This window comes from Halichoerus grypus, chromosome X, assembly GCF_964656455.1.
Source record: "Halichoerus grypus chromosome X, mHalGry1.hap1.1, whole genome shotgun sequence".
NCBI classification, from domain to species: Eukaryota; Metazoa; Chordata; class Mammalia; order Carnivora; family Phocidae; genus Halichoerus; species Halichoerus grypus.
Window position 1 is genome coordinate 89,652,431 of NC_135727.1, and position 12,435 is coordinate 89,664,865.

The 12,435-nt window shown below is 40.2% G+C and overlaps 1 protein-coding gene across 1 annotated transcript in view; it reads right to left on the reverse strand.

The window, feature by feature from the left end:
• CLCN5 (chloride voltage-gated channel 5) overlaps positions 1-12,435 on the reverse strand; it is a 158,047-nt gene that overhangs the window by 40,490 nt on the left and 105,122 nt on the right. The window contains exon 4 of the mRNA XM_078065170.1: positions 5,916-6,062. Within this exon, the coding sequence (XP_077921296.1) occupies positions 5,916-6,062 (147 nt within the window). The remainder of the gene's footprint in view (positions 1-5,915; positions 6,063-12,435) is intronic.

Here is a 12,435-nt window from a genome sequence, read left to right on the forward strand (position 1 = left end):
ATAGACACTGGGGGCATTACGCTAAGTGAAATAAGTCAGACAGAGGAAGACAGATACTGTGTGATCTCACTTATATGTGGAATCTAAAAAAAAAAAAAGTAAAAGAACTCATAGAAAAAGAAATCAGATTTATGGTTGTCAGAGGCAAGGGGCAGGAGGATGGAGAATTGGAGAAAGGTGGTCAAAAAGGTACAAACTTCCAGTTACAAGATAAATAAGTGCTAGGGATGGAATGTACAACATGACGGAATATAGGTAACAGTTTACACTGCTGTATGATATACAGGACAGTTGTTAAGAGAGTAAATCCTAAGAGTTCTCATCACAAGGAGAAAGTTTTTTTTTCTTTTGATTCTATCTACAGGAGATGATGGATGTTAACCTACGGTGGTAATCACTTCACAGTATACATAAATCAAACCATCATGCCGTGAGCCTTAAACTTATACAGCGATGTATATCAATTATTTTGCAATAAAACTGGGTGGGGGAGAACACAGGTATGTAATAAAGTTTAAAAACTACGGGAAAAAACACCTGTCAAGGTCATCAAAAACAAAGAAAGTCTAAGAAACCATGGCAGCCAAGAGGAGCCCCAGGTGACATGAAGACTAAATGTCACGTGGTATCCTGGAAGGGACACCAGGTAAAAACTAAGTACATATGGATAAAGCATGTTCTTGAAATAAGACAAAAATGTAAATAAATAAGTGGGAAGAGATAAAAAGGCACAGATTCTAAAATCTGACCAGGTATTTTCCTATCAAGTAACCTAAAGGAAGCCCTTAAAGCCTGTAGCCATGATAATAAGCCTCATTTTGAGGGTTCGGCACAGAAAACTGGTATGGTTTATGGCCCCGCAGAGCTTTTGCTACAGGCCACTTTTTTTTTTTTTTTTCCAAGCTCAAAAAGCAGCAGTAACAATCACCATCCTCCCAGGCTAAGTATTTAGGGGAAGTTTGAGTATTATGAGGGTGATGGATTCTAAAGTCCCTTTCCTTATCATAATAAGGACAAAAAAAAAATTTTGTGCCATCCACACTTGAGTCAACTGGAGTGCTGACAGGAGCCCATGAGCTGGGGCCCAAGATGTTTGTCCATTTCTCTCTGGAGGAATACTATAATCTTTCATTGCCGCACAGCAGAACAAACACAACTGTTTCACAGCTTACTTGATGGATTTCACACAGTGTCATGTGCTTCATTTTCAAAGACATCTTTCCTTCCCTGGGACATTGGGAGGTTATGTTGAGGCCTGCAGGGGTGGTCTGGGCACGTTCTCCCACAGGAGGGGGACTCGGTCGGCTCTCACACTCTGCCTGGGCTTTGAAGTCATCTGTGACTCTTCCAGTTTATTCTCCATATCAAATTAGTCCTATCAATCCCCCTTTTGAAATTTCTCTAGAAGTTATTATTCTTTCCTCTCCATTCCTATTGTCTTAATTCAGGCCATTTGATCTTTTACCCAGATTATTGTTTAAAAAAAAAAAAAAACAGTTTAACTGGTCTTCCAGTCTTTGACCCACTCTTCCCCGGAATCCACCCTCCACACTGCCATAAATTCACAAAAACACCAATCTGATCATATCATTCCTCCGCTTTTAAATCATTTGACAACTCCTTGGTTACAAGATAAGGTCCAGAAGCACAGACCATCTAGACCTCACCCAGATTTCTAACTGGATCTCCCGCCTTATCCCCTGCTATCTTCCCCTCCTGCTCCAACCGTCATCATCTCTACCCCAGGAGCCTCAGACCCCAGATGCGCAGGTTCCGTGTTGCCTGAATAGAAAAGGCTCTCTCATGCTGCCGTGCCTTTACCCATGTGGCTCTCTCTCGCCAGGAAGGTCTCCTCACTCAACAATCTGAGAGGAGTGCAAGGCACGCGAGGTGGAAAGACAAGGAGGTGAGGGAAACAAGGGAATTGATGAGCATTACTAAAACAGCACAGGGCTGGGTTCCTAAGATCTGGGTGCTCCATAAACACTGAATACCTGAATGGGTGGATGAATGAATTGCCAAACATGATGCCCAGGCTGCAGAGGCAGGCAAGTGAGAACGGATGGACTACGAGTACAGCTCTGAATTTCTTCCTACTACTCCAACCCTTTTTTCTATTTCCCTCCCCCTCCCCTTCTGTGAGACCTCCATGTTTATGTTTCTTCTCATTGGCAGACTACTATAACACTACCACAGATGCACTTAACCATGCCATGCATAATTTATTTATTCATTCCTCATAAATCAATCCCTCTAGCCATCTGGAAAACAAGAACCACTTCTACCGCCTTTCAAGCTCCTTTTAACTAATCTTTTTAGTACGTGCTATTGTGCCTGGTACAAAATGTAGTATTTTATGCACAGCCGCACCACCGATATCAAGGACTTTATGACCTTTTTTCTGTTGTCGTTTTTGTGTACATTAGGAAATCCCAGGTGAAAACATTAAATAAAGTAAGAACAATTAAAAAGCAAAGCAAGAAAATTATATGACTATAGAGTATAGTAAATGGACCGATTTCTGTGTGTGGCTCATAGAAAACAGCTTCGCCGTTTTATGGTCAGACCTTGTAAACCACAAGCAGTAATTCTCCTGTAAAGGCCAAGTGAAAAGTGGCAAAGGACTACTCATGTAAAAACATATTCTACAATCACAAGCAATGTCAAAATCTCGTCTGCCTCAGCTTTTGGGTCCATTAAATAGGAATAATAGATGGATACTCGCCTGCCTCCAACACCTGCTAAGAGCAATGTGAACACAAGTACTTTGGTGATATGGATGCTATGTGATACCACTTTCGATTAGAAGCAATGATGATAACTAAGCTAAACCACTCTGGATTAGCCCCAAGGCTTATTAGAAGTGGCCAGTTTAAGCTGATGGAAACCCTAACCGACCACTTCACTAGAGCCAGTGATGGCTGTTAACTGACTCGCGGGGGTTATAACTACACGTAAGTGGACAGGATATACAAACATATGTGCCTTCCACAGAAGGAGGCAAATATGAAAAACCATTAAATACCAAACCATGAGTGCCTTTCTTTTATGAACTTTAAATTCAGGGGCTCTCGTCTACCGTTACTGTCTTGAGGCACCTTTACGAGACAATTTCTTATCATCCTTCTGAACCTGTGGTTTGCATACTGATATGTTCTTCCCAAGTTGGTCACCTCCTCAGAGAGGCCTTCCCTGACCTTTCGAACTTTCTAACCTTTCTAAAATATTATCCCTCAGTTATCCTCTATTGTCATTCGCTTTATTTCCATCTTGGTACTTATTTCCTACCAAATAACTTACCTTTCAAGGCCCTTCTCAAACACACCTTCTCTGTGAAATCTTTTCCAATCCTAGACACACACAAACATACAGAATGCTTCCTCTGCTGAGTTCTTATAAGAGTTACAACACTTACAATATAGGGTTATAATAGAAATAAAATAACAATAATAATGAGAGCTAACATTTTATTGAGCATTAGCTCGAGGCCGTGTACAATTATAACCACTTTATGTTATTATTTCATTTAATCCTGAAAACGACTCTAAGAGTTAGGTGTTCTCATAAGTACTTAATGTTTGTTTAGCCAGCTAGAATCAACTTCACGAAGGCAGGGAGGGTGCCTTAAAGCCTTGCTAATTCCCAGAACCTAGCAAAGTTTCCGCAGTGTCATATGCCTCCAATTCAAATTTGCTAAATAATAAATTCTGACATAGTTTCTTGTCCTCTGACTTTGAGAATGGCAATCCCAATCAGTTAAAGAACCAGACAGTAGTTTTAAGTAATTGTACAAATTTAATATTAAAGTCCTTTCTGACTACAACAAGAAACTCAGAAGTCAGAAAAGAAAAGGGTGATATAGGGCGCCTGGGTGGCTCAGTTGGTTAAGCGACTGCCTTCGGCTCAGGTCATGATCCTGGAGTCCCTGGATCGAGTCCCACATCGGGCTCCCTGCTCGGCGGGGAGTCTGCTTCTCCCTCTGACCCTCCCCCCTCTCATGTGCTGTCTCTCTCATTCTCTCTCTCTCAAATAAATAAATAAAATCTTTAAAAAAAAAAAAAAAAGAAAGAAAAGGGTGATATATCTGGCTATGTAAAAATGTTTAATATTTGTAGATTTTTTTAAAGGAAACAAAAACAAAACAGAAATGGAAAAAATACACACCAGCTACGTTAGACAAAACATTAAGAATAATATATGAAGGGCTCCTAGAAAAAGATAAGAAAAGATAATCAGCCCATCAGAAAAACAGGAACATCATATAAACAGGAAACTTCCAGAAAAAAATTTAAATGGTTCATAAACATATGAAAATACACTCAACTTCATTAATCTAAAAAAGTGAAAATTAAAATAATGAAAATTTACTGATTTATTTATTTTGCCTATCATAGTGTGAAGATGAAAAAATTATAATATTCAGCACCAGCAAGGCTGTGGGGAAATAAGCACTCATACACTCATGCTACAGAAATGTTCTAATATACTAATATTCTAATACAGAATAAATATTCTAATATACTTCTAATATACTATATCTAATATATAAAGATGCACACACATACACATACACAAGATTATTCATTGTAGCATTGTCTGAAATAGCAAAAGATTGGAAACTGAAATGTACATCAATAGAAATTTGGTTAAATAAGCTATGGTACAGCTATACCATGAACTTATATGCAGTTATTGAAAAGCATGATGTTACTGGATAACCAAATAATAAATGGAAGGAACTCTCCTTCTATAAATGTATTCCAGGGACTCCTGGGTGGCTCAGTCGGTTAAGTGGCTGCCTTCGGCTCAGGCCCTGCTCCCAGGGTCCTGGGATCAAGCCTGGCATCAGGCTCCCTGCTCAGCAGGGAGTCTGCTTCTCCCTCTCCCCTGCTTAGGCTCTCTCACGCGTGCTCTCTCTCTCTCTCAAAGAAATAAAATCTTTTAAAAAAATAAACGTATTCCAGATAATAAAAACCCAATTATAAAAAAGGGAGAGGATTTGAACAGACACTTCATCGAAGAGCATATAAGGTTGGCAAATAAGCACATGAAATGATGCTCAACATCATAAGGCATTAGGGAAATTAAACTAAAAGCATGATGAGATAACACTACACACCAATTAGAATGGCTAAAATAAAAATTACTGAAAATATCCAGAGCTGCTGCGGACAGGGAACAAGCGGAACTCTCACTCATGGCTAGTTCAGCTATAAAACGGTACAGCCACCCTGAAAAATGGTTTGGCAGTTTCTTAGGAAGTTCAACATACATTTCCCACATGACCCAGTGATCCCACATCAGGCTCTACTAAGCAAGAAAAAAAGGAATGAATGACTTGAATTAATCTCCAAGGCACTGGCTGAGTGAATGAAGTCAGTCTCAAAGGCGACATACTATGTGACTCCATGCATATGACATTCCAGAAAAGAAAAAACTACAGGGACAGAGAATAGATCCGTGGCTACCAGGGGTTCGGGGTGGAGGAGGTTTGGCTGCAAAGGGATAGCAAAAGGGAACTCTCTGGGGTGTGGAACTGTTCTGTATCCTGTCGGTGGTGGCGGTTACAAAAGTCTCTGCATATGTTAAAACTCCAAAGATGGCACCAGAAAAAAAAATGAATTTTACTGTGTGTACATAAAAAATAATTTTTAAAAAAGATAAACTGTCATCAGCAGTAATGATACCAGGGTGCCTGGGTGGCTCAGTCAGTTAAGCCTTGCCCTCAGCTCAGGTCATGATCTCAGGGTCTTGGGCTCGAGCCCCGCATCGGGCTCCCTGCTCAGTGGGGAGTCTGCTTCTCCCTCTCCCTCTGCCTCTCCCCTCCCCGCTCATTCTCTCTCTCTCTCTCTCTAATAAATAAATAAAATCTTTAAAAAAAATAAAAAATAAATTTAAAAAAACAGTAATGATACCTTCTATTTCTCCATCTAAGGGAGGAACATCATCTCTCATGGAAAAATCCATAGCTGTCCCTGGAATGTCCATCAAGTCTTCATCACTGGAGCTGCTCCGGAAGCTATTGAAACTCCCCTGCTGAAAGCCTCTGTTATCCATAGCCCCTGTGCAGAAAGAAAAACAGGAGGCTTATTACAATGATCTTCAAGCTCCTTACCACTTATCCTTTTTTACTGTGGTAAATACACATAAAATTTACCATTTCAACCATTATAAACTAGAAAATTCAGTAGCATTAAGCTCATTTACAATGTTTTGCAATTATCATCGCTCTCCATTTCCAGAAATTTTTCATCCTCCCAAACAGAAACTCTGTACCCAGTAAACATAACTCCTCTACCCCAGCCCCTTATAACTGCTATTCTCTGCCTCCATGATTTGCCAATTCTGGATATTTCATATAAATATAATCATACAATATGTGACCTTTTGTGTCTGGCTTCTTTCACTTTTCATAATGTTTTCAAGGCTCATCCATGTTCTGGCATGTATCAGTATTTCATTCCATTTTCAGACTGAATAATACCCATTGTATGGATAGACCACATTTTGTTTATCCATTCATCGGCTGATGGACATTTGGGTAGTTTTCACATTTTGGGTTACTACCAATTCTATTTTTTATTATTGAAGTATAGTTGACATACAATGTTATATTAGTTTCAGGTGAACAACACAACGATTCAACAATTCTATACATTACTCAGTGCTCACCACAATAAGTGTAGTCACCATCTGTCACCATATAAAGTTATTACAATGTTATTGACTGTATTACCTATGCTGTACTTTCTATCTCTGTGACTTATTTATTTTATAAATGGAAGTTTGTACCTCTTAAATGCCTTTCACCTATTTTGCCCATCCCCCACCCACCTCCCCTCCTGCAACCACCTGTTCTCTGGATTTAAGTCTGTTTCTTTGTTCATTTTTGTTTTTTAGATTCCACATATAAGACAAATAATATGGCATTTGTCTTTCTCTGTCTGACTTATTTCACTTGGCAGAATGCCCTCTAGGTCTGAGTAACATTCCATTGTGTATATATACCACATCTTCTTTCCATTCATCTATCAATGGACACTTGGGTTGCTTCCACATCTTAGCTACTGTAAATAATACTGCTATAAACTCAGGGGTACATACGTCTTTTTCAAATCGGTGTTTTCAAATTTTCTTTAAGTAAATACCCAGTAGTGGAATTACTGGGTCATATGTTATTCCTATATTTATTTTTTTTAAAAGATTTTATTTATTTATTTGACAGAGAGATAGAGAGCACAGATAAGCAGAGTGGCAGGCAGAGGAAGAAGCAGGCTCTCCGCTGAGCAGAGAGCCCGATGCGGGGCTCGATCCCAGGGCCCTGGGACCATGACCTGAGCTGATGGCAGACGCTTAACCGACTGAGCCACTCAGGCGCCACTGTTATTCCTATATTTAATAAAGGAACCCCTATACTGTTTTCCACAGTGGCTGCACCAATTTACATTCTCACCAACAGTGCACAAGGGTTCTCTTCTCTCCACATCCTCACCCACATTTGTTATTTCTTGTCTTTTTGATACTAGCCATTCTGAGTGGGGTGAGGTGAGACCTCATTGTGGTTTTACTTTGCATTTCCCTGATGATGAGTGATGTTGAGCATCTTTTCATATGTCTGTTGGCCATCTGTATGTCTTCTTTGGAAAAACGTCTATTCAGGGTTACCACTCATTCTTATGTCTTCTTTCATGCTCTTACTTGGACAATATAGACATGCAAACTACTTAGTATATTCAGTTACCTTTCAGATGTAATGTGCCTCTACCCTTACCATGTAGTCGACAGCCGTTTTTTTGAGAACCATGCAAATGAGCAAACCAAATGAGGACATGTGTACAAAACTCATGGGAATTCATAAGTAATCAACTGAAATAAAACCTAGACATCAGTACTACGAAATGTACTGGCCATTTAGGAGTAGAGAAACATTATCTCATGGCTCTGACTCTCCCAGAGCTCATAACACAATGCAGATGCTCAGAAATACTGGGAAAAAGAGGCGTGCTATGCTGTTAAATGTTTTTCTCTGCTCAAGAATTTAGTATTAGGGGCACCTGGGTGGCTCAGTCGTTAAGCGTCTGCCTTCAGCTCAGGTCATGATCCCAGGGTCCTGGGATCGAGCCCCGCATCGGGCTCCCTGCTCCGCGGGGAGCCTGCTTCTCCCTCTCCCGCTCCCCCTGCTTGTGTTCCTGCTCTCGCTATCTCTCTCTCTCTGTCAAATAAATAAATAAAATCTAAAAAAAAAAAAGAGAGAATTTAGTATTAAAGATGAAACATTTCCTATATCCCAAGTGTGAATCTTCAGATTATAAATTTTACTCAAAGAATCTTAGTATATTGATTTTTAAAAATAGCATTATAGTCAACTTTACTTCACCTAGTCCTGTCCCCCCATCTTTTTTTTAATGAAATCTTGATCCAAAATCATAGTCAGCATAGTTCTTTTGGGCTTGGCAAATAATATTCCTTTTAAAGTATTTCAATTCTTTTAAGAAGCTTCTTACTTTTTTTAGGTTACCAGAATTATATACGATGAATGTGGAAAAATCAGATAGGATAAATTAAGCCATAGGGCTGGAAAATTGGAATAACAGGTAACTATTTTAAACATTGAGCATAAAGGATAAATAACCAACATTTACCAGGTACTTATCAATTTTTAGGCACTGGGCTATGTGCTTAAACTGAATTCTTTCACTTAACTTTTCCCACTCCTAGTGCAGATGAGGAAACTCATGAAGCTCAGAGAGGCTAAGTATTTGCCCAGTTAATATTTCATAAAAAGTCAAGCTCTAAATCATGTGTTCGATTTCATAAGAACTCACTTGTAATAGAGACCAGCCTGACTGAAGTGTGAGTGACATTTATGAACCACCTATTATATACAAATCATTGTGGGACAGTGGGACAGATACAAAAATGAGGCTGGGTAGGCCAGATGAGATGAAGATTGAGAGACAAAGATTTGAGAGTCATCAACGTCAAGGTGATGGCTGAAACCAAGAGAACAGATATCCCAAGGGAAATCTGCCATTCACTTATGGATAAGAACAAATGTAAAGAAAAGAAATGCATTCCCAGCACCCTCCCTTAATATGCACAAATAGCTTGAACTCTGTACAGACATGAACAAGAAGTTCCCCCAGGAACATTACCATGCTTACACGGTCACATATGGTCAGGTAGGGAAGGTAGGGTCATTTATGCAAAGGTACTAATAATGTACAAAATTACTGATCAGAAAACCATTTCCTCAGCTACAAGAACTCTAACCTTGCTTTGTGGATCAAGCAGGTCCTAGGATACTAAGAATCCATGCTCTGTGGCCTTAGCTGAGCTCCTTCGCGGCTGCTCACCAAACCTTCATCCTCGCTGGACCCTTTCCCCTGCTCTACTACTTCCTTCACTCACCTTCTCCGAGCACCTCCCACAACAAACGTGCTTACACAGAATGCGCTGTCTCAGTTGCTGCTTCTAGGGAAACTGACCTGCCACAGGTCCTTAGCAGTTCTTTCCTATTACTAACAATACGGAGGAAATGCTGAATTTCTCTGTCCTCCCTCATGCCATACAGGAAGAAGTGTTTTTACTTTTTATTTAAGAAAAAAAACGGGGAGGTAGGGATGCCTGGGTGGCTCAGTCGCTTAAGCGTCAGCCTTCAGCTCAGGTCATGATCCCAGGGTCCTGGGATCGAGTCCTGCATTGGGCTCCCTGCTCAGCGGGAAGCCTGCTTCTCCCTCTGCCTGCCACTCCCCCTGCTTGTGCTCTCTCTCCCCCTCTCTATGTCTCTGACAAATAAGTAAATAAAATCTTTAAAAAAAGAAAAAGAAAAAAGGAAAGAAAAGGGCGCCTCTACTTTGCTCTGGATCTGACTGAGATCACAGATCCTTCTCCACCTTAATCTGATTTATTTCATTTGATCCTGTAAAGAAACCTACTATCCCTAGCTCTCATCTCTACCTTGAGCTCTAGTCCTGAATTCCCAAGAACTCTACCTGACACTTTTATTGCTACCTCAAACTCAACAGGATGAAAATGAAAAATACAGCAGAAATAACATCAACTTAAACACAAGCCACAAAATGCAAAGAAGACATGTTCTCTGCCCTCACCCTCCACATCATCTTTCCTTTTTAAATGCATTTGGCATCAGAGTCAATATTTGTAGTTAATATTTGTCTAACTCTGGATTTACTACATTCAACAAACCTACAAAAAGCACTTTATCTCAAGAGTAGGTATTCCAGGTTTCTAGAAACCTTCGCTAAAAACAAACATCGTTTTAGCTGATGAGAAGAACTCAGGCTACAAGGGTAGCACAACTCAAGAGGTTTTCTTTCCGTTTATATTTACTAAATGCCTATGAATCCCATAGAGTGACTAGCACTGAAGGAAAAAAAAGGCAAGACAATTTGCAAAATAATGCAGAATCCTTTTCATCTCTCTCCACTGGTTGCAGGTTTCATTCAGGAAATGATGTAAAATACACAGTGCCAGCAACTTTACATTAGCCACACAAATCATAGGAAGAAAAAGTATGGGGCGTCCAAAAATAATTTATGTCTGGCTTTGGAATATGTCCTGTGGTCATATTTTCAGATGGGTGTACCTATTGTTCTGGAAATTCATTAAAACAAAATAATGACACTACAGGATGAGGACTCACAAAGGAGAAGCTGGAAAACTTTTCAGTTTCCCCACAGGGACCTTACGAACTCCTTCCTGTAACCTACTGACATAGAACAATCCAGCTAAATTGAGCTGCCTCATTCTAAACATTTCCTGGAGCAGCTATCTGGTTCACTGTTCAGGTTATAAAGTGCTTCCTTAATAAGTACATAGAAATAAGGGGTCAACAAAAGTAATTTAGAAGTAGCATGTAAATAGAGCAAAACAGATGCTATAAATAGGAGTTCGACAAAGGAAATAAACACAATTGGTAAAATGCAAGAGTGATATTTGCCTATGGATAATCCATTCCAGTACAGCCGGTGGTTTTACTTTGCAGATACACAAAAGTTCAAGAGAAAAAGTTAAAGCAGCAGAATAATGAGGAAATAAAGTTCCTTACAGTTGAGATTTGAACCCATATGCAGTTAAAACTCAGAGCCCAGGGCTCTTTCCACAAGAGTTTGCGACTTCACTATGACATGTCAGTCCAGAGAATGGCACATCTGGAATAAATCAAACTTCTACATGACCACAAACCTGAAATCAGCCAGAATTTAGGGTAGGAGAGGAACAAAGTAAGGGGATTTGATATATCATCCCAACTAGTGGATTACATACATATAGGGCTTGCCATATAATGGAGGACCAGGGAGGAGGGCAATCAGGGGGAAATGTTTGGTTGTTATCTGTGTTACACAGCTGACTTTTTCAGCTTAAAGGCAGTAGTGCCTTCTGTCACTTTCTTGCTTAGAATCATAAGCTGGTTCCCCAATGCCTATAGGGTCAAATTTAAATTTCTTTGCATGGCATTCAGGGCCCTATCAAATCTAGAGCCCATCTACCCAGCTAGACTTCTCTTCGGCCACAAATTTTTATACTCCTTATAAGCCGCCTACTTTTACGCCTCCATGCCTTCGTTCAGGCCAGATACTCTATCTGCAATCCCATCCAGGCCCCCATCCTCTTTTCCGCCTGATGAAATCCCATTCAATCCATCTAAGAGCAAGCTCAAACAAGCTTTTCCCTCAACACCTCCTTTGTTCAGGCATCTATGTTGATTGCGTAATCTCTTCCACTTAAGTCTTGTGATTACACCATGTCTTTCTCATTTCTGTTGTCGCAGCAACTCTAGTGTTGTTCCAGGGTAGGTGTTCAATAAATTCTTACTGAGGAGGATTCCAGTTGGGGAAGAAGAGTTAACAACCAATCAACATATTTATATGGCTGACACTCAATAAATCTATTCCTTGCACCGTGACGGCAGGGAACTGAGGATACAAAAAAATATTTGTTACCTCGTCACTACTCGCAAGGAATTTATGATCTAGTTGGGGAGAAAACTTTCATATGATATGATTACACAACAGCTAAGTGCTAAACCGTTAGAATAAAAGTGCAACTGGCATTCAGAAAATGGAGAGGAGACTGTAAGCCAGAGAAGGCTTCCTGGAGGAGAGAGGGTACTCCAGGCCCCGGGGTGGGGGGTGGGGGGGGAGAATGGCCAAAGGCTTGAGATGAGAATGAGGCCAGCATTTGTGCTTTGACAACAGGGCAGGGTAGGTGTTTGTAAGCAAATGGATGGAGATAGATGTGAAGGACCTGGGAAGCCCATGGAGTCACTGTGGTTTTTGAGGAAGAACATGATCAAAAAAAATAAACAAACATGATTTTAAGAGGTAAGTGTGGCAGCAGTGGGCTGGAAGAGACAGGAGTAAAGGGCTATAGGAAGGCAGTTTGCTACTTCCTGTTTAAATATGGGGGATT